The sequence below is a fragment of the Pistacia vera genome, unplaced genomic scaffold (genome assembly GCF_008641045.1).
Source record: "Pistacia vera cultivar Batoury unplaced genomic scaffold, PisVer_v2 Contig432, whole genome shotgun sequence".
NCBI lineage: Eukaryota > Viridiplantae > Streptophyta > Magnoliopsida > Sapindales > Anacardiaceae > Pistacia > Pistacia vera.
This window is the reverse complement of record NW_022196260.1, coordinates 933,276-956,100: the sequence shown is the minus strand read 5'-3', so window position 1 is coordinate 956,100 and position 22,825 is coordinate 933,276. Positions and strand designations below refer to the sequence as shown.

At 34.8% G+C, this 22,825-nt stretch overlaps 5 protein-coding genes across 5 annotated transcripts; 3 read left to right on the top strand and 2 right to left on the bottom strand.

Annotated features, from left to right (window-relative positions):
• The first annotated feature begins 2,031 nt into the window (after positions 1-2,031).
• LOC116143760 (auxin-induced protein 15A-like) lies at positions 2,032-2,420 on the top strand. The gene has a single exon (XM_031429210.1). It carries the CDS (start codon positions 2,067-2,069, stop codon positions 2,373-2,375), a length of 309 nt encoding a protein of 102 aa, XP_031285070.1. The 5' UTR covers positions 2,032-2,066; the 3' UTR covers positions 2,376-2,420.
• A 1,744-nt stretch (positions 2,421-4,164) lies between these two features.
• LOC116143704 (auxin-induced protein 15A-like) lies at positions 4,165-4,497 on the bottom strand. The gene has a single exon (XM_031429142.1). It carries the CDS (start codon positions 4,495-4,497, stop codon positions 4,165-4,167), a length of 333 nt encoding a protein of 110 aa, XP_031285002.1.
• A 1,774-nt stretch (positions 4,498-6,271) lies between these two features.
• LOC116143761 (auxin-responsive protein SAUR21-like) lies at positions 6,272-6,793 on the top strand. Its single transcript, XM_031429211.1, has one exon. The coding sequence runs from the start codon at positions 6,323-6,325 to the stop codon at positions 6,617-6,619; it is 297 nt and encodes a 98-aa protein (XP_031285071.1). The 5' UTR covers positions 6,272-6,322; the 3' UTR covers positions 6,620-6,793.
• A 1,128-nt stretch (positions 6,794-7,921) lies between these two features.
• On the top strand, positions 7,922-8,397 carry LOC116143762 (auxin-responsive protein SAUR21-like). The gene has a single exon (XM_031429213.1). It carries the CDS (start codon positions 8,095-8,097, stop codon positions 8,374-8,376), a length of 282 nt encoding a protein of 93 aa, XP_031285073.1. The 5' UTR covers positions 7,922-8,094; the 3' UTR covers positions 8,377-8,397.
• A 1,121-nt stretch (positions 8,398-9,518) lies between these two features.
• Positions 9,519-21,106, bottom strand: LOC116143703 (pentatricopeptide repeat-containing protein MRL1, chloroplastic). The gene is made up of 19 exons (XM_031429141.1): positions 20,801-21,106; positions 19,668-20,409; positions 19,271-19,496; positions 18,957-19,020; positions 18,724-18,868; positions 18,500-18,615; positions 17,772-17,900; positions 17,408-17,581; positions 17,169-17,333; positions 16,692-16,832; positions 15,114-15,213; positions 14,574-14,682; positions 14,378-14,469; positions 13,175-13,265; positions 12,594-12,819; positions 12,416-12,508; positions 11,856-11,904; positions 11,542-11,635; positions 9,519-10,272 (listed from the first exon to the last, which is right to left on the bottom strand). Exons 1-19 carry the CDS (start codon positions 21,104-21,106, stop codon positions 10,044-10,046), a joined length of 3,291 nt encoding a protein of 1,096 aa, XP_031285001.1. The 3' UTR covers positions 9,519-10,043.
• Positions 21,107-22,825: the final 1,719 nt, after the last annotated feature.

Below are 22,825 nucleotides of genomic sequence, written 5' to 3'. Positions count from 1 at the left end.
TTGATCATTTAGGGCATTCTCTGTTGCAACATATATGTTGTTTGGATTCTGGTTAAGTAAGAAAGACAGAGACATGTGATTTGTCATATAAAATACACTTGAATCATGCCCTACTCCGAATGCAACCAGCAAAATTGGTTAGTGGGTTACTATTGCTGTCTGTTTTTTACATCTTTAACATAGTTTCTTGTGAAGTCTACAAACTGCAAATAAGATCAATGAAGGCTTTCTCACTACATGGAATGGTAAGACTACTCATTGGATGATTTATCCCAAAGTCTGCTTCAGCTTGACTCAACAAGTCCTGGAATGAAAGATGCTTCAAGTATGTAATGGGAACAACAAATCTCTTCTTTTGAGTTCCTCCAATGTAAACAGTAAGGGAGCCTTTGGGCACATCACTAGACGAAAGAATGCACTGAACCAAAAATTATTTTGCAGTGGAGTCTTTAATCCTTTTAAAGTCAAAAAATATTTTGCAGTGGAGTGGGATTGTCCATGAAAGCGGTTTATATATGAACCAAAAACTCTTGTGGACAGCAATATCAGAAACACTAATTAAGTGGTAAAGTGAAGTGACAGGTGCAATGGGGTATATTTAAGGACATAAGGCATGAGAAATCACATGGTTTTGCCTCCAACTATATATGAAGTTGTGATAGATATGCATATTCTTTTAGCTCAACATGAATGGTAATAGCACAAATTTATTCAAGTTTCTAATCAGACAAACACAAAGGACACTAGTACTATGTGATATGACCCTACCAATACGAGAAAAATACAAGATGTAATGCATTCATGTGAAGATGCTTTGGGAAGGAGAGGATAATTATATGAACGTGGCCTTAATCTGAATTGATGATTGATTGGAAGGAAGCTGAAAAAAAACCTGGCATATGAATTGAGAAACTTTTCTGTACTGCAGCTAGTTTGACCCTGATTGACCAAAAATTTATTAGGCCATGCCTTTGCTAAAGAATGATCAACTTTTTGGACCAACTAAATCAATAGACCATATCCACACACAATCAGCTATCATGAAATGCAGGACAATAGCAAAGAAAATCATGGGAGTTGAACTTGGTGGTTTCCTAAGAATTTCAGATTGTGAACTGCTTTTCTGATTTGAATCACAATATGTGTCCAGGAACATTCAAGAAACATCTTGATGGGACTAAATAAATATGATATTTGACCTCAATTATCCTAATTGATTAATTGCAGCCAGAGCAAAGTTCGCAGAGAGTTGCGTTCAAGATGGAAATACATCTACTTTCTTGTTTTCTATATATTATACTTCTCATGAACTCTAATTAAATAAATAAAATTCCTTCACATCCACTGAATCATCACTTGAATTGTCAAAATCAATGCAGCATGAAGAAAAAAAAAACCTTTTTCTGTAACTAACTAAATTAAGGACTTGACGAAAGTACTCATAAGTAGTCTGACTCCTATTGCATATATCTTAGTCGATAGTCATTAGTCATAGCCAGAGTATAGAGATTTAAGACTAAGCAGTAACACTTTGCTGATACAAAGCAGGCAGTCCACAATTGAGACCTAGGTGGAGGACCTAGAGAGTCATCAGAGTAACCCAAAATGTTTGGTTGGCAGAAAGATGACAAGGTCTAAGTTCAATGCTTCTCCAAATGAGCAAAATGTATATGAAGATCTATTTGATGAAGACAAGTCTTAATTTGATGCCAAGAACATGCTGAGCATCAAAAGGTAAGTGGTTTATAATTAGTTCAAAAGACACAGGACCAATATCCTTATACAAAATCACAAGTTGCACCTCTCTTTCTTCTGTTTCTAAAGGAGTGGTAGGGCATAATGCTTTACCATAGACAGGGCAAAAGCATGTGAAATATAACCAATTCTTTCACCTGATATGTTTTTTCAAGATTCTTCACTCACCTCTCATTATCCTATCCAATTCCAAGCTAAGGTTATTTAACATCTGCCCCTATAAATAGCTGGTTAGTAAAGATACCATTTCAACCCAAAATCTTCATCCATCCATCATCAGTCTCGTCAATCAAAGAGTTTTCTTTTCCAAGATGGGTATTCAATTGATGGGGTTAGCTCATGCCAAGCAAAGACTTCAGAGAACACTTTCAGCCAAAATCAGAATGGCATCAAGCAATAGTAGTAGCAATGTTCCAAAAGGCCACATCGCAATTTATGTTGGAGAAAGCTACAAGAAGAGATTTGTGATTCCCATATCATACTTGAACCATCCTCTATTTCAGGATCTACTAAACTTGGCCGAGGAAGAATTCGGATTCGATCATCCAATGGGCGGTCTCACAATTCCATGTAGTGAACATTACTTCATCACTCTAACTTCAGCCTTGAATTGTTCATAAATGGTGGCTTCATCATCATCACAGTACATTATTCTTGCCATATGATCGATTCACTTGTTTGCTTCATTAATTATTATTATCTTCTCCTTGATGAGTTGAACATATATAAATTTGAGACAATTTAAGAGCCAGTCTCTTCAGTTTTGTATGCGGCATCGACTCAAATATTCAAATACCCCATGTAATAAACTATTAATTAATGTAATTTGTATATAGTGAAACTGCTTGCAATAATATATATGTTATCAATATTCTTTCTTATCATGAATAGACTCCATTTAATATAAACATAGTTTATAAAGCTATTGCACATTTCATAAAAAGACAAGCAATACGTCAAATCAAATTAATTTTAAAAGAACAATAAGAATTTATTTTAGTAAAAAAGTATATCGGATCATTTTATAAGTGTAACTTTTTCATTGACCATACATATGAATGAAGTGGCAGTAAGCCTGCCTACCAAGTACTTAAGCGTCTACTGAGTACCGAGGCGGCGGCGACATTTCCCTTTGCTACAATGGAATGGATGAATCGTACACAAGTCAAAATCTCATTCAATTACAGAGCAGGAGTAGGTCAAAGCTTTCACTTTCAAAATCGCAGCACGGGACTTGAAAACTCCCTGCTATGCCTATGCATACCTTCGTTAATTTTTACGTGCGAGACAAGATATTGTCCAGATTTAAACTCTGTAACTGAGAATTTTTGTATTAATATAGAGGGATATAATATTCCATATATCTTACTTAACAACTCTTCTACATGTTTGCTCTCATGCTTGTTCATGAATCTGGCTACACCCTCCTCTGTCATAAAACAGTTACGATGCTAGAAATTAAGCATTGGTTCCCGTTCTCGGACTCCGTAGAGACTGCCTCTGCCTCACCTACTTCCACCAAAACTTGTCGGCTTTCACCTTCAAACTCAGCGCTTGCTATTTGTTTGCCCAACTTGGATTATTTGAAGTAAAAAAAAGATTCAAACAAACAGTTTATATTACCGCATTAAGCTAATTACCATAAATATATATAAAAAACTTTAGAAAAATGTTGGTGAAACTATTAATTATGTTTTGCAGAACACATGATCTTTGTCTCTATCCACTGACATAAGTAATTTGTCCAACTTTCTTAATTGTAGATAACTGTTAAAATATGAGCAGGAGTGGCAAAAGAGGCAAACAAAGTTGCTGAAGAATGCCAGAAAAGAGAGAAAAATTATGTATATTTCTTGTGTATTGAGTTTACATGATTGAGTCAATTTATACAGAAAATGTAAAGCTATACAGGGGATGTAATCAGAGTTATAAAGATAGAATATTTGACAGTAAAGGATTTGCTGATGTTACTCCTGGAAATCATGTCAATTTGCTTGATTCCAGGTTGCTTAATTCCAGCAATCTTCCTTCCATATTTGCATGATTTACTTCTATATTCCATCAATAACATACCGTGCATGATATATATTTTATAAAATTTTCCTCATATATATGTTAGCAGAATATTTGCTCTCTAGGAAGCTCCAGAATATTATTAACAAGGAGAATGAAAAAATACAGTGAAGATTAAGCACTCGAAGCAAAACCTCGACTGAGACAAACACACACACACACACACACATATATATATATCTTGGACCCGTAATTATTCAGTCCCCCGTAAATTTACAAATCTCAGTTTGCCTTAGGCCCTCAACTGAACTTCAAAAATGATAACATTATATATCAGTACGTTAATATATATTAACCTTGCTATTAGCTAATTAACTATATACTTTTATTTGATGATCATGAAGAACCATTACTCAACTGAGAAGTGAGATTGATAAACACATCTTCAGCACAAGGAATTGTGAGACCCTGCATTTTATGATCAAAACCAAACTCTTCTTCAGCCTCACTCAACAAGGCCTGAAATAGAGGATGCTTTAAGTATGTTATTGGCACCACAAAACGTTTGGTTTTTTCTTCTTGCTTTCCCACATAAACCGCGAAATGGCCTTTTGGGACATCTAATGAACTTGAGGTTTGGTGTGACAATTGCTGCTGCTTAGATGATGAAGACCGTCTTCGAATAATTTGCCTTGCATGATGAACCATCTCAGTCACTCGAATCCCCATTTCTGGATATATTCTTATTATATGTGTTAAAAATATATAATTGAAATTGACAATTCTGAAATGGATTTATATAGGAGTAGAGAAATTATCAAGCTCGCAACATGTAGGTTGTCCTATTTATTAAACAAGTAATTGGAGTGTGTGCAATGACTCTCTGAAACATCCACAAGGGCAACTTGGACTTAGGTGGTCCAATGAAAATCCAAAAAACTATAGTATATAAATATACTACATTTAGCAAATCCAAATCCGCCCACTGTTTTCACATCTCTGAGCATGTTCGTAATGTCAGTTTTTTGCATGCATTGATCAATGAGTGGTTAGTTGCTCTAGATCCGAGAATTCATCAAGATTCATGGGTTTCTCTTTCTTATCATGAACTTTGAACTACTAGTAATATTACTGCCATTTTCTTGTTCTTTGTTGCGCCCATACTCCTACAGCTGCAGAACTATCTAATTAAAGACTCACAGAACCGCTATTAATTCTCAACTTGCATATATATATATATATATATATTTATATTATCCAAAGTTTTCAATCAAAGGATCATAAATCCTGACGTAAGAGTCAATGCATCTAATAAGTGTAAAATTCATACCCCAAAAAAATGTCAGATATTTAGATTTGGGCAGTCAGTCAATCAGTGAAATTATTTCCCAGAAACATGGCAAGTAACAGCCGCAACTGCTTGCTAGCTAGTTGTTTCAAATTAATAAGTTTATAGTTTTTCTTATCTGTCCTCCACTCCAATAGTCCTACTACTTCGTGATATTGTCATTTCCTTTTTCTTCGATTGGGATTGTGCATTGATGATTTGCTTTTAAATTATTTCAAGTTTTTGAAGATCTCAATGCACAAAAGTACAGGAGGTACACAGAAGATCTGCTATAGCCATCTTACTGATCTTGCTTGCCACCACATTTACCAACCTGGCAATATTGTCCCATTTCCTTAATTTGTGGAGAAATACAACTCTTAAGTAATTATTAAATTAGACTGAAGATATGGGTGTGAATATTTAACAAGTACTTGTATATTTGTTTCAATATAAAAATGAAGAGTTTGATTCTACGTATCAAAGTTGGAATATATCACAAATATAATTAATCTCGAAACGACTAAATTTTATACCATGTGAGCCATATTTCATTATCAAATCAAACTTGATTATTTTTATACTTGTTTGAGTTAAGAGTCTTTTAAAAACTGATTATTATGTTTTCAATACATTGAATATTGTAAATAATAACGAATCACATCATCTCTTGAAAGTTGAAAATCTTCCTAGAGATAAAGGTCTCTCCTTTACATGTGTTTGATATGCATAGAGTGCCAACAAGGAAACACAAATCAATATCTTTGTTTGCTTAACCTAGCACATTACAACTCCACGATCACATGAATCTGTTGCCCTTAAAATTCAGTGTACGGCTGCTTGTTTTTTATCTAGCTGATGAACTACTGACAAACCTTTCCTAGAAATAAATATAGAGAACAAGAGAGTTGTGATATGAAAGATGACTTCAAGGTACAAGTGGGTTTATTATTTGGTGAAGATGACTTCAAGGTACAAGTGGGTTTATTATAAGATAAAGAAATCAATAAGATAAGCTCATGAATGAGCAAAGCCATGTGAGCCTGCAAGAAAGTGGGGCCTTTTAAGATACCCAGTTGCCACTCTGCTGACCACATAAACTCATTTCCCTTAAATTTTATTTACTCTATAAATACATATATACAACAACTGTAGGCCTTAACTCCAACCTCAAAGCTTTCAGATAAAAAAAAAAGTATCCATTTATTTGAATACTAAAAACCTGAGATGGGTATTCGTTTGCCATCGATGATTCTAAATGCAAAACAAATTCTGAAGAAGCAGTCTACTACGAGTAGAAATCAACCAGACGTTCCCAAAGGCCACATTGCAGTTTATGTTGGAGAGTTACAAATGAAGAGATTTGTGGTTCCAATATCTTACTTGAATCACCCTTTATTCCTTGATTTGTTACACCGAGCAGAGGAAGAGTTTGGCTTCAATCATCCAATGGGTGGCCTCACCATTCCATGCAAAGAAGATGCTTTCATTGATCTCACTTCTCGGTTATGTTATGCCTCATGAAGAACAATGAACAACTTAAAGTCCTCCAAAATTTTGACCTATATATTTCTTCCTTTTTGTTATAACTTTGGCTAGATTAGAAGATCGAGTTGTAGTATAACCATGTGTAAATTTTTCCACATGCAAGTGGGTGGAGAAAGATAAAATTCTCTCTCTCCCTCTGTAAATCAATAGAAATGAGGTTCTTTCTTTACTCAATCCTGGTTCTTTAACTAAGGTACGTTAATATTTCTTCAACTTGTTTATGGACTATTTTCCACTTCATATTTTCATATTGGATAAAAGATAATTTAATTAGACCGAAGTTTCTCAATTTTAAGAAGTAGAAGAAAATTTGAAGAATAAACTTTGAATAAGAAACATGGAAATAAAACTTTGAAGATTTAACATTTCTGCAAAAACTAGTGAGTTTGATTCTACAAATTATTCGTTGAAGAACTCAAATATGGTCCTACAGAATCCTGATTAGAATATTTTGTAAAAATTACTTCATTGATATGGATATATACATTGTATTGACAACTTCCAACCGCAGATGGGACTCATAATTAATAGTAGAGAACTATTCTGCTAATTATAAATCTCAAAATAATATACATAATCCAGCTGAAAAACGTTGGTCATATATTTCCGGTAACTTTAGTTTCTTGTATAAGAATATTCTCAAGGATAAATACCATTTACAGATCGAAAATTACAAAATTTTACCTGAAAATATTAGTTAAGAGACTGTTTAGTAGTGAAATGAATGTCAGAATAGGTTATATGAAAGGGTAAAGCTATCCAGTGATGACAAGGATGAAGGCGCTCAACGCTAAATCCAACACTCAGATTGTGATGAGATTGGAATATATAGTCAGGCTGTTGTACCTAGTCACCCCAAGTACACTATCTAAATATACAGATCATCTTCATCCTTTCTTAGACTGTAATGACATGTAGGGTCTGGTCTAATAAGAAGAATTATGACACTGGGAGGTCAAAACCTGCAATTTTCTATCTGTCAGGGCTTGAAATAATGGGTCCAAGGCTGGCATTTTCATCTTCTCGGCCGCAATTGTCGACCCAGATAAGCATCACATGTATATGTTCTTAAGCAGCATAAAGTGTGCGGCATATGGTTTTGAGTCACCAGGCTGGATAAGTTTCTAGACTACGCATGATTTTCAAAACAAAAAAAAGTTGGGCTTCTGCACCATAAATTAGCGGATAAATAAGAAAGAAACAGAAAGAGAAAAAAAAAATTCATGATGAGCTATCTTAGCAAAGCCATGTGCACTTTCTGAGTTGCCAAACTGCCCAATTATGCAGCCTGACCACACATCTATTTGGCTTTAACTGGAAAAGTATGGCACTCCACTATTTCACAACCCTACTAATACACCACCAGATAAGCCTTCAAGCTCCAGCTTCTTTAGTCTTCAGTCTTCACTCTAAAAATATCAACCAAATTCAACTTCATTTCAGTTTTGGTGATGGGTATTCGTTTACCATCCATGATTCTTGGTGCCAAACAAGTTTTGAAACTTACTAAAAATCAAAGAGATGTACCAAAAGGGCATGTTGCAGTTTATGTTGGAGAGCTTCAAAAGAAACGGTTTGTGGTTCCAATATCTTACTTGAACCATCCTTCATTTGTAGGCTTACTTAACCAAGCAGAGGAAGAATATGGATTCAATCATCCAATGGGAGGCCTAACAATTCCATGCAAAGAAGATGCCTTTATTAAAGTTACTTCTAAATTGAATGCCTTGTGAAAGAAGAAAATAATGGCAAGTTTTGGCAGGATTTCTTTTCTTTTTTTTTTTTAATTTTTTTTCCTCCTGGTGGAGTTGGAAAGTTTGTACTAACCATGTGTATAATTTTTTTTTTTTTCCTAATACTCTGTGTGTGGGCTGAGAGATTAATATTAGCTCTCCCACCAAACATCTTTGACAAATAAATGTAAGTTCTTGCTTATCAAATATTTGGCATCTTCATCTTTAAACTTCTGGTTTATTGAGTAGTGCGTGAAGATAGTAATGTAAACTGCAAGTTCCTTGTCTTATGGACAAACCTTAGCCACAAGAATTAGTATAGTCCTTCTAAACAACGAATAATCAAGCAATCTAACAAACAAGAATGACTGTCCATTTAGCTAATTGACCTATAACAAGCAATTTTTCAAGACTATGCTTATATATAAAGTCAAAGAAAACACTTAACAGAACCCAGAATGAACAGTGAAAAGTACAAATTGTAAAGCCTACTAGCTCTGTTCTACAGTTTAACAGTAGTGCTAAAACCTCACAAGAAATGGAGTTTTGAGAATTTTAACAGTTGACAGGAAAAGAGTTATGCTTGTTTGGTGGATAGTATTCATCTGATTTTGAGATTGCTAGTTAAATTAGTTGCCACTTTATCCTGGTATTGGTGATGTTTAAGTGTAGTGTAGCTGGATTTTTGATAAATCTCAGGTGTAACCATCTGGAAGGATAAAATATTATTTGGAATCCGACATTTATCAAAAGAAAAAACTCATACCCTGTGATTTTAAAAACATTACTGACATCCCATGTAGTATTACATTTACTGTTATGGTTTTAAATATCACTGAGTAATGACAAAGGATTAGGATAGACGTCATATATTAAAATTACAGGGAGTGAATTAATATTGAGTCTTTTTAGATAGAAATTTTGAGGGCAAACCCAAACGCACACCAAATTTCTTGTAATGTGACAAGTCACGAACTTCATACTGCAATTTTCACTACACCACTAACAGCATCACATGCATTCGCTTATGCTCCATCTATTGAATTGGCAATGGCAAAGCCATGTGAATCTTTCATAAAACTTGGTCCAAATACCCAATTTTGTTTCTAACACAAGACTACCAATTAGGATATGTGCCTGCTTTAATGTGGTGTTTTGGACAATTTGCAAGCATTATATTATTTTAAAAGCAGTTTACATAACTCTAGTTGCTGTATAGCAACTGTAATTAATAGCTACTCAACACTATAAACATACTCTCAATTTATAGCTCATAAAAGTGGTATTCAACATTATACATTCTAATAATGTAATACAAATTCCATAAAACAGGGGAAACATTTGCACCTGAAGTTTCCAGCATGGAAGATGGTTGTGAACTTGTGATTTATTATACTTTCCAAAGTGGAATATGAATGTGGCTCTTCTCGTTACCTGAGATAGCTACGAGATCCAAAGCTGTATTCATATTTTTTCTCTTCCTCCCATACCATGCTTCCACCAAGTTTATAGTAAGAAAAAATTGTCTTCATCCATTTACAATTTTTTGAAGGATACTATGGGGATGCAAGTTGAACTTGGGGCAGAACACCGGCTCACATTTGAAAAAGTGCATCATCCACTATGTTCCCAGTCTTCCTGCTGGAAGCCAAAAGATATTTCTTTCTTTACTCCAAAGAGAGATTACTGGTTCGAATATTGCGCTGCTGATGAGCAATTCCTTTTCCCAATTGTAATGAGCTTAGCTCCCCTGGTTTTCCACTGAAAGGAGAAGAAAGCTTCGGCTGGAACCATCTTCTTAAGGCAAGCCCATTGATTCTAATTTTTCCATATGATTCCTTCCCTTGGTAAGTTAGACCTAGCCTTCTCAGTAATGCTGTAATTGCCTGGCCGGTCCTGTAGTCAACAAAAATATTGAAATTCAAAATCAATTACATCATTCATTCTTATTGATGCACACAGTGCAAAAGAAGAGATTAAGAGTTCAAGTGCAACCTTCAATTTTACTCGAGTACAAATTAAAGGGTGAAAGAGCAATGCTGCAAACACAGAATTGATATGGTGGAAAGTCATATTAGATCTGTGTCCCAGTTACCTAGTTAGCATATGTTAGACCACCCATTTCCAAGATTTACTTAAAGAAGAGGACGAGGGGTATTAGTGGACATACAGGCTAATGAGAGTTAGTTAGAGGATAGTCTACGTGGCTTCAAGGCAATATTAGTGTGACTACCTTTGGGTATAAAACGGGGGGTATTATCTTGAAATGGGCAGGTTGTTTCTTTGGAATATGTTGGGAGGCTGCTAGTACCTCGAATCACTAGCATCTATCTTTTTTCGCTTTATTTCTTTTCTGAATGTTCTTGCATCTTCTCTTTTTCATGTCAACACAATTCTCATAATTGTTCTAGTTATTGTGTGTTGGTGTATGTGGAATTGTAGGGACTGTTTCAATTACTGTTTTTCATTGAGTTCCTATCAGCATAGTTGCTTCTTTTTCACAAGCACAAATCCACCACCAAGTTCTTTTTTCCTTTGGTTAAATAAACGGATGATACTTCAGTCTAGAGAGCTACCACTATGCTAAAGCACCAGACAACTAAAGTTATTGATAAATGAACTCCGGAAAAACCGTAAATTAAATGTGGGTCTAATTCACTTACCAAATTCTTGAGAAAGATGTCCACATCATCAAATGAATTCCTACAAATCATCACTCTACTATTTGGGACTGACTACATCTAAAATAGCCCTTTGTGGTAAATTGCCAAGAATAGTGTAAATTTGGGTCTTAAACAACATAAAATTTGAGCTTCAGAAATGGATGCTGAACTGGCACAATATAAGAAATGCATATGCATTTCCACATCTTGCTGGTTCAGTTTGATCATCTGGATGTTACAATAGCATCATGGCAACACATTTGGTCTTTCAAAGTTGAAGGACATATCATGTTTTTAACACTGTTTAGGTTTACCCACCCAAACAGCACGTTTGTATGGCTTGGTAAAAGCTCAAATTTGTTTATATCTCAGAAAAAGTAAATTGACAAAATATATCAGAAGAGCCATACTAGCCATGTTATCAACAATACAGTACCTTAGATGGGGGAAGAAAGATAGGAATATAATTGCATATTGAACTCATTAAAGAAGCTTTTCTCACCTTTCTGCAAGATTGATTGTTTTCTCCCCTTTCAAGGACATGATTTCTGTCTTCTCCACCGGCAGTAAAATGGTTATATTGGGTAGTTTCACACCTGTCAAAACTCAAGGTGGGAAGAATTATCAACAGAAATCAGACATTAAAGTAATTAAGTTCAAGTTATCATTTGCTAGCATTCCTTTAACTCTGAATTATATATATATATATATATATATATATATTATTGTGGTCACTGAATGATTAGATTGTTAGTGTAGAAAGGGATACAGGAAAATATCAGATGAGGAGCAAAAAGCAATGCAGTAAAATGTTACCAGCGGCAAGCCGATGCTTGAGACCTTTCAAAACAGTTAATAGGTACACCTGGCAAATTTTAGTTACAAAAAGAAAGGAAGATTGTAAGTATAATGAAATCCTGAACCCAGTAGCATTTATCTGCTCCACAGCAGCAGAGACTGATGAGAACCGTATATTTCATTTTTTTTTTTTTTTTTTTAATTTAATTTGCAGGTATTCATGCCAATCAGTAGATGTTATCTTATAAACAAAATAAAATAATGATGAGTAATAACACAAATGAAGATAAGGAATCCATCTGAGCCGAAAATGGAAAAAAGAAAGTGACATATGAAGAAAATGAAATCCAGAAAAATCCCACACATTCACAAAAGGTTAAACAATTGAAATTTTTAAGAAGTTCGTGGAAGGAAATTAGTAAGAACTAGTACAGATGTAAACACTGTCAATTAGTGTATGTAAAACACTTTCAATTAAGGCACAAGAAAACAACCTTAACATAATAAAGAAAATTCGTATAAGAACAACTATCAGCACACTATTAGTAAATTGTCAAATGCTAGATAGACAAGCTCACCTCAGCAGTATGAATCTGCAGCTTTTTTGCATCAACAACAATAGGACTTTCTTTGAAGGATACACAAGGAACAATTCCAAGGGAAGCAGCTTCCTATCAATTCATAAAAATCTAGAATGATTTAACCTTACTTTACCTTAAATATAGAAAGAAATTTTTAATTTTAGCCATTTCTGACCTCAAGTAACGAGAAAGCACGAGGATCATACTCCCCAAATCCATCTATCAATGAATAGAGTTTTGACGATTTTGATGAGTAAGCACTAACTCCCAGATTTTCAACCAGTTTATCTTTTGCGCCATAAGGGAGCTGCAAGCATCTCAAAACTTGTGAAACAACCTCTGAAGTTGGTGTTGTACCAGATACAATTGCTTCACGGTAGACCATCAAGGCCAACAACGTCCTGAAGAAAAGTGGAGGAGATTAGAGATAATTTAATACTTTATATCCATGAATAAGAAGAAACCTCTTAAATTTTCAAAAAAATAAAAAAGAATGGAGATTAATTGAAGAGTATTTGAACAAAGCCAATCTTCTGAAGTTTTAAACTATTTGCAGGGAAAAACTGAAATTAGAAAATTTGCAGGAATGGCTATTAATTTAATATAAAAAAAAAAAAAAAGGAACAAGGCATTTCTTTTGTGGCAATATGCAGCCCAAGATCACTTACAATGAGCACAACTATTTATGAACTGTTTTCAATTTCTTGCAATAGAAAAGCATGTCAACAGAATAACTGCTGTAGCAAAAAAAGGTACCATTTATTTTCAATCTGTGGTTGTCCAGAATTGAAAGACAAAACATGTTCACCAAGGGTATGAGCCTTCTCAAATCTCCGCAAGCACATGCCTTCAAAGATATCACGATAAAATAATTATCAACAATCATCAAACTCCCATTAAAAACAAGATTTATAAAGTCCTGAAAACATTTAAGCAAATTAATATTTATAACCACTTTCTTTTAAGCACAAAGAGAGTATCAAAGTCAAGCAAGAAAAAACTACAACAAATAACATATAAACAAATGTGAAAAAGAGATATAACAAATAACTAACGGACTCATGAGAAGTTAAATCTTGAAAATCTCAGAGAATAAGGTAAACTTTTAAATGCTACATTAAAAAATCTGGAGATTGTTTGAAGAATTACAAGAATTACATTTAATGAAATCCAGCAATGAGTTGAACGGTTATTATACCATAGAATTCCTAATAGGAAGGTGTTATCTCAAGTACATTTTCCAATAGATTTGGAGTGAACACTTCTTCTTTTTTTCGTCTCCCCTCAGTATTCGTTTAACTCTTAAACTTTGAAACAATTATATATTTCATTTACACAATTTGACACAAAATTGAAATCCAAATCCAAACTTCTAAATAATCCAATCAAAGAAACCAGAAGAAGTATTTAAGACGTTGCTAATCTCACTTGAAAAATGAATAAACAATTAAGTTGTGCGAGCATTCAGCTCTCTCAGTCTCAGATGAGACAGAATTATAAATTATGGTGCTCCATTCCTTCAAAAACAGAAACAATCAAGTCACTCTTAAGATAAGGCAATCTTGTGACCATATCACATAATTATAATGTTAATCTTTACTTCAACCTCTCAAATTCTTCAACAATAATACCCTTCCTAGAGCAAGAAGACTGTGAGCCCAGTACCATAGAGTAAAATTAGGGGTTTAGAACTTGGCATCCTATAAATGGTGCCAGCAAAAGTCAAGAGTTTATGAGACTATGCATCTTTTTTTAACATTAAGAGTAATGACAGATAAAAACACAATCATCACAAAGAACTAAAGTTGTCACAGAAAGTATTCATCTTCTGAAATTCCTTTAAAATGTCCAGTATCTACAATATGGTAACTAAGATGTCATAAATATATGGAATGGAAGCATTCAGTACTCTTGGGGGAAAAATCATACAACTAACGATTAGAAACTTCTAAAACTTACCAATCACGCATTTAAACATAATGAGGTTAGGAGTAATTCCATCTTCTTTGGCTTGAGAAAGAAGCATGAGGCCTACATCTACATCGTCCTTTCTACAAAAGATGTAATTGATGCTCAGAAGTTCAAGACTTCATCAGGAAAATAAAAAATTAAATCAACAATCATCACTGTAGTAATCTAACTCCAGTTCACTTACTTTTCACTTGCCACTAAGAGTATGGAGTATGTAATGCTATTTGGGCATAACCCTAATCTCTTCATTTCTGATAGAATTTCCATTGCCTTTAGTAACTGATCCCCGTCACCTGTAAGCAATTTCATTTCTTATTCAAATTTTATGTCACATAATTGCAGTCACAAATCGATGCTTCAAATTTATCAGAACATACTTAAAAATCTTTGTCAATAAAATTTTGAGAATCACCAGGACCACAATAAACCATGTCTCATAAAGTCAGTTCGCTAAATAGTGCCAAATTGATATTCACCACACTTCTTCCAATTTAATAATTAATCACACTTCATACTAAGTTAAAGAATCATTCTAATGCATAAATCTAGATAAGAAAGAAAATATACTCTTTAACACTCAACTGAATTCTGCTTCTATATTTCCTTCTTCAAAAGAAATCTTCATTTTATAATTAAGGAAAACAATAACATGATTTTTTTTTTTTCAAAGCACACAGGACTTCCAGCCATACTCTGAATGTATTGAAAAAAAATGAGGACTTACACAATGCAGTAAGTAATGCATTCATAATAGAAACTGTGGGGTTCAGTTTAATGGACTTCATATTTTCGTATAGCTCCAGTGCCTTCTGCCAGTTTTTTGCCTGAAAAAAGTATTAGAATATTGTCATAGTCAGTTCTGTACCACAATAAAATTTTTGTACATGTATTAAGTGTGGTAGCATAACAATTTTATATCATGATCATCTCAACAAGAAGCTGTAGAATGTGACAACATAACACTTTTTAATATACCAAGGCATATGGCCACATTTGAGAGGCTTAAGCCAAAAAAAAGGGTTTCAAACCATCCCAGCCAAAATATAAGATGGCAAAGCACCATGGTTAAACTCTTAAAATCAGAACAGGATTATAAATCTGTTATATTTAAAGAATTAATTTATTATTGTTTATATTATAAGGAGAAGATTCAATATTAGGTTAAAACTTGGACCCAAATATAGGTACAGATCCCATCCTAAGAAACTTCTTTTTAATCATACAGCTCACAATGTACTTCATCCTATCTCTTTCATTTGAAATGGTGCTACTTAACTTAAAACAGACAAAGTTCCTCTCTCAGACAAATACACAATACCTTAAGAGAAATATTTCGATACAGCTCTTTTGTGAAGCAACGAGCAAGTTCAACATTCACAGAGGAGAATTAGCTAAAAAGGAAATAGCTTGACCACACCAAGAGTAAATGCTCTCTTCACATGTATTTGTATGTTCATTTGTACATATTGTAAATTTGTGATTTACATAACTACAAAATTCAAATAGGTTGCAGTGGGATAAGGCTCAGGTCTAAAACAAGATGCATTATGTTCAATCACACGTAGCAAAGTATATGATGATAAACCATGAGAAAATCTATTTTGAGGTGACTATCAGACTAAACCACATAGAGCCCAAGAAGAATCTACTTCACCAATCCAAGCAGTTAATTAGAGCATTTTCAAGTCATTATCAATATAAGGTCATACAGAAGAAGACCTAAAGTTAATTCAATTTCAGGCAAACATAATTAAGATCAGATTTAGGCTAAGCTGCAGTTGTTCTACACCTGGGGCTAAATGAGGACGACCCAAGCACAAATTGGAGTTATATTCACTATTAATACCTCACTGAAAGCCCTTTTTTGTCATGTTTGACTACAAATAAGTAACTTACAGTGGTAACGCAATCTTACACAGAATTATATATTAAAAAACAAAGCCATGTCACAGACAACTCATGCTATTGTTAAAAACTAATATTAATCAAGCCTGTTATTGTTTAGATGCTAATATAGAACCGCAGAATCATAACCCTTGCTTTCAAAGCAAAACAAGAGATATTCTTCTTAAGTTGTAGGAGCCCTTGAGATTTAAATCTTTGTATATGGAAATTAAAGTATCATAAAATGAAACGGTCAAACACTAGCTAACTAACATAGTTTTGGAAATAGAGGGTTCTAGACTTATGCTCATATATTTAGTTTTATTCTGTAAGACCAATTTGAAACCATAATGAACTATTCATTGATATTAAAAAATTAAATCCAACATTTACAGGAGACTGCCTAGATGAGACATACATTGCTACAGGCCCCCATCAATGAGCTATATGATATAATTCCAAGACGCATTCCTCGAGTCTTAGCTTCCTCTAGGATTTCGAAGGCAGCCTCCACTTTTCCAGCATGCCCTGCAACATCTATTAATGCACTCAGAAACACCTGCATAAGAGGCCAACTTGAGAGAGATATCTTCATGTTATGTTCAACAAGCAACAATAAGAACTACAATCAATTAAAAAACCCTAAAGGAATGCTTCCCCAGTTCCCTGTCTTGTAGAAAATAAATAGAAGTATAATATATGAAATACAACACCCTAAACTCTAATCCAATTGCATCCTCCAATAAACCCAATTATAGAAGTAGAAAAGAACCACCAATTCATGATTCAGCACCATTAAAAGATTGAAGTTTCAATTTTTACTATTGTGTGAAAATTCCAATGGTAACAAGGATGGGTTATCAGATTGGCCCAACAACAAAAGAACAAAGAATACCTCATCAGGGACCACCCCTTTCCTTCTCACGTCACTATATATGCTGCGTGCAAACTCCCAATCACCAGTCTGGCTGCAACAGTTGAGAGCAATGGTATAGACCTCTGGAGTGCCCTTGATGTTATATTTATGAATCATCTTGTATACTTCTTGTGCTCGATCAACCTATAGCAAATGTATAACTCTCAGATTACAAAAATGACCACAAGAAAATATGGAAAAAAAAATGATGTACACACCTGACCAGCATTTGCACAAGCTTTTATCAGGGCACCAACAGTAATATGATCAGGGTCTATAGGTCGCGTCTCTGCATTCATTTCTGCTAAAACATCGAAGGCACGATCAACCGCTCCAGATTGACCACATGCCGTGATCAGTGCATTGAATACAACTCGGTCCGGTTTCACATTCTACTGCATACAACATCTTATCAATGTAAAATTTCAATGGGAGCTAGAAACGAGAAACTAATCAAGAAACACTGAAACAGCCTTGTTCAAAAATACATTTAGAAGTAAGATTAATGGGTTCAAAGAATCGCAATAAAAGAAATAAGTGTCTGATCAAAAGATTTTAAAGAATTTATTTCTACAATCATACCTTAGACCTCATAATCCCATAAGCACCAAAAGCCTTGGCTACTTGCCCCGCTTTTGCACAGCCATCAATAAGTGCCCCATACGTATGAACATTTGGCTCTACTCTAGCATTAACCATCTCATGGAACACCTGCAAAGTCAATTCATAAGGCAGAAAATCAGCATTAGAGCTCCATCAAATACAAAGCACCATTTATATCTAATTTTCAACAATTTCTAAACAAACTTTTCATCAATTAGCAGAAGTAAAATACACGAAAATGAAAGGATACTGCCCCTTGTTTTATTAAGAAATTATGATGCAAGTGCATCAATAGATTAAAATACTTTGAAAAGAGGGGATTGTATCTGACATGTGTTATTTCAAATGTGCATAAATTATGCATGTTAGATATAATTTTATTGGTTCAAAACTATGTCAAAATTTTCGATGATTATAAGGACAATAATTGTGTGGCTGATTAGACTTGAAAATAATCACATTGCAAAAGGTCAAACCAATGCAAGATGTTGAACCTTGAAGACTGTGGCAGGAAGGCATTGTTGCCAACACTAGTAGTGGTTATGCAAGAAACGCATAAGGATGATAACAGGAACACAGAGCAACAACTTTAATAGTTAAATCATAATTGATGAAAAGTGAGGTAGAATTAGATCGGAAACCTAGTCAAAGACCCCTAATTTTGGAGATATTATAACCCAAGAAAAGTAAGAAGGAAGTTACCATACCTCAAACATTGCATCAACTTTCCCACTTTTAGCACAGGTTGATATTAAAGTTGTGTAAAGTTTACAATCAGCTTTCAACCCAGCCTTCTGGACAAGTTGCAAAACTTGAAAAGCACCTAAATGTGGATTTAAGCGTCAGGAATCTAAAGCATAGCAGTACAAAATAATCAATTTCAGCAACTACCAAGGAAGTATACCAAATAGAAGAGAACCCATGGACTCACCCTCTGAATCTTGAGAACTTGCACACACAGACATCAGCATGTTAAAAGCACTCAAGGTTGGGTTTGAGATCAGCTTGAAGAAACGAAAAGCTTCTTTAGTAGCCCTTTGACTTTTGCAGGTATTAAAAAACCTTGAATGATAAACCTGAAAGAAAAGAAGTTTATCAATTACACAGGAACCAGAATGAGTGAAGCTCTAGATCAAACCATTAGGTAAATGGATAAAACCCTACCTTATTCATATCCAACAAACCCCTTCTTTCCAAGTCTTCAAGCAAATCTACGCAAGCAGTTAACCTAATAAATCATTCAAGAATAGCCTCATTAATTTTTAGAATCACGAAAAAAAATAAGGTAAAGTTTATTACAGCCATCATGAGAATAGTTCTTTTTTATTCTCTGACACGCAAGAAAAAGTTCAAGAGCTTGCTTCACTGTTCACTTCAAATCAAAATTTATAATAATAGCAATTATCTGTATCATGGAAAATTGTCTAAGAGGAAAACAATCAATGTTTCAGAAAATTAGTGTGAATGATGAGAGTTACCTCCCAACTCTTAGCAAGCGATTGTAAACACTTAATTGCTCTGAAAAATCAGTGTCATTAGCACACATCCCATTTGGATAGGGGAACTGGAGCAAATTTCTGCTGTTTTCCTGTACCAGATTTACACTTTCTTCGTTTCTGGGGATGTCTCTGCCTCTCCTTATGCCTTTTCTTTTGTGGGAAGCTCCTCCTTCGTGTGAAAGAGTAATTTTTCCTTCAACATACTCTGAATGGAAAAATATCCTTTACATAATGTCAGTACAATTGGAAAGTCAAAATTCTGGGGCAGCCCGCTTTGATGAATGGCAAGCGAAGCAGACAAAGGTATCAATGCAAAACTAAAACACACATCAAATGACATCATACTAAATAAATGATGTTATAGCATAATCTGCACCTGCAGTTTGAAAAGTATCCGGTACTGATAATTCTGCTCCTTTTATTTCAGTATTCCTCTTCAGTGAAAAAAGGCTATAGCTATTCATAGGAGAAGCATGAGAAGATATAGCTTTTACAGCAGCCAAGCTTGCTAGGGGCTTCAGCACTGATTGATTTGCCCCATGAAATGTGTATTGTTCTTCTCTGACTGATTCTTGGAAGACACCATAAAAGGTAGTTATCTCATCCTCTTCAACAAGTTTCTGATGTGATTTTCGTTCATCATCTACTTCAGTATGAGCATTGTTTTCAGGAACTAATGAAGCAATAGACGTGATATTTACTGTCAGCTCAGGAAGCTCAGTGTCCACATAAGTTTCTCTTTGATCTTTCTCCAACTGAAGTTCAGGCATTTCATTTGCAAACATAAGTGGTTGCACAACACTTGATTCAGGGAGCACATGAGGTGCAATAGGTAGAGCAGTAGCTTCAGATTCTTGAGGAGAAGCATAATCACCATTACTAGAGACAAGAGACTCGACACCAAGTGAATTTGATGCGCCAGTCAACAGGGAGCCTTCATGCACCAAACTAGATTCCTGAATTTGATGATGGGCATTTTCTTCCTTAGAAACTTGATTGGTTACATTCTCCATCAAGTACTCATTTTCTCTTGAAGTAGTCCCATTATGACTTTCAATGGTGTGGTTCCCTGTACTTCTGCCTAGTTGAGATAACGCGTTATTTGAGGAACCCGACACCTATAAAATTGGGCATTATCTTAGAAACAAATTTAGCAAGTAAAATAAATTTCTTACTTGACAACTTTCAGCAGGAGTTAAGTTGCAGTATTTGGACAATAAAAAAAATCTCGACGTACATAGGAGAAAATAATTATTATGGCACTAGTATAAGAGTACTAATCAGCTTCCTAAAGTTTCTCGATTAATAAGTTACAGATGCTCTGTTATAGATTGAGAGTAATCTCACACTTACAAACTCTAACCATCCAATCCGACAGCCATAGTAACAGATAAACAGTGAAAATGAAACTTGTGCCATTAATTAAAATAAAAACCGTAGCAATTAGAGCGAGGTAGTTTTAAATTTTCAAAAAAATAAAAATAAAGAAAAGAATGGATGTTGACTAACCTGTTTTGAACTACTATTAATCTTGAAAAAGTGATTGAAGTAAGCCACAGCAGTGAAGGTGGATATGGCGAACGCAACGACAAGAAAAATGGAATTGGAATCGGAATGGAGAGAAGCTCGGACGAGAAATTGAGGAGAGGCGCGAGTGTGAAGAAGGCCGAGTCTGTTGCATTTTTTTCTTCGAGAAGTATTAGGAGGCCTGAGAAATTGTGGGCGGAGGTTGAGTGAATTGAAGAAGGAGAGTGAGGGAGTGGAGGTGGTAAGGGATAATGTTTGAGATTTTAAGGAGAAGAAGTTAGCGTCCATCCAGAAACTGTGAGAGAGAGAGTGTGTGAGTTTGGTGAGTTGGGATAGGAATATGGAAGGAGAGGTAGAAGAGAATAGTTATGAAATGACGAGATACACTATGTTTGTTAGTTGATGAATTTAACGGATATTTCTCGCTGACGTGTATACAACGGTGCTGCTTTGTTCCTTTCTTTCTTTCATTTCTAAATTGTAAGCATAAGTCCTTGTATGTAATTTATCAATTGAGTAGACGACGTGTTCCCACCCAAGGTTTAGCGGAACTCAAGGTTTCATAAATTTCATATTCTCACCTTAAATTAACAGAAATTGTTTAATATAATAGTTAAATAGTAAAATAGTTATTCTACATACATTACATATAAAATGAAAATGAAAATTTCTAAATAATTATGGTTGTGTTTGGTAAAGCATTTAGAATAATATTTTTGAAAAAGTTGAGTTGAATTAGGTTGTTATTACGAGAATAAGATTTGAATTTGAAAATGTGTTTAGTAAATTTTTTGAAAATATTTATATTATTTTTAATCCCCTACATTTGTTGATTTAGCTAAACATCTCATACAATAAAAGTTTTAAAATTAACAAAAACACTCCCACCCACCCATTAAATGTCAAAAGCCTACTATCATCGTTTGACGGTAGTTGAAAGTCGTCGAAATAGCGCACGACTGGTTAGATTTTGCCTGTAGTGTGTTGATCTGACCTTTTTTTGGCTAAATACACTATGAATATGGTCAGAAATGGCAAGATCAATGGCCAAAGATTTGACCGTTGATGATGGTCATGTCTTAGCCATCAACGAAGGCCAAGATTTGGTCATCAATCTGGCTATCAACAGCTAGATCTTTGGCCGTAAATATGACATTTTCCAACCAGATCCATAGTGGATCTGGCTGGAAAATGTCAGATCGGCACATGACTGGCCACATCCAACCGGTTGTGAGCCATTCCTTCAAATTCTGGCCACTTTTTGGTAGTGGTGGCCAACTGTCAGAAATATATGGGTGGGTGGGGTGTTTCTGTCAATTTATAAACTTTTATTATTGGGGGTGTTGAGTTAATTAACAACCCTGGGGGGTTAAAAAAATATTTTGAGTTGAATATAATAGGATTGGATTTTGATAATATTGAAACAAATATATATTTTAAATAGGTTTGGATGGGATAGTATTTTAAATAGAGAAACAAACACAGCCTATGTTTCCACCCTTGGTTTTTGGCCAAATTCATCACCTTCCACAACTCACCTCCATCGTCGCAACCGCCGGTTTAGGCCGATTTGGCTTGATTCTGGCACCGTTTATCACCCTCAACTCCACCTATAGTTTCCCCAACCTTCATTCACAAAAACCCCACACATCCTCACCCTTCACCTCCCCCCTCATCACTCACCAATCATTGGCCATGGCAGCCTCGTCATACGATTGTTTTTTTTGCCAATTTTTGGCTGTTTTAAGAGGCGAAAACCCAACTACCACAACTGTTTGACTCCTCGGCCCCCCTCCAACAAAACCCCTAACCTTCCCGGCCACGACAACTCACTGTTTACCGTCCACCACTCCACCAAGGGTTCGTTCGTGTTTGTTGGAATTGAATGTTGATTGAGGTTTTTTTTATGCAATTGAAGTTTTGGGTTTGTTTAGTTGTTTGATTAGAGTGTTTGTGTGCTTGTTTTTTGTCAGAGAATCCACCCATTCACCACCATTTGCTCATCTT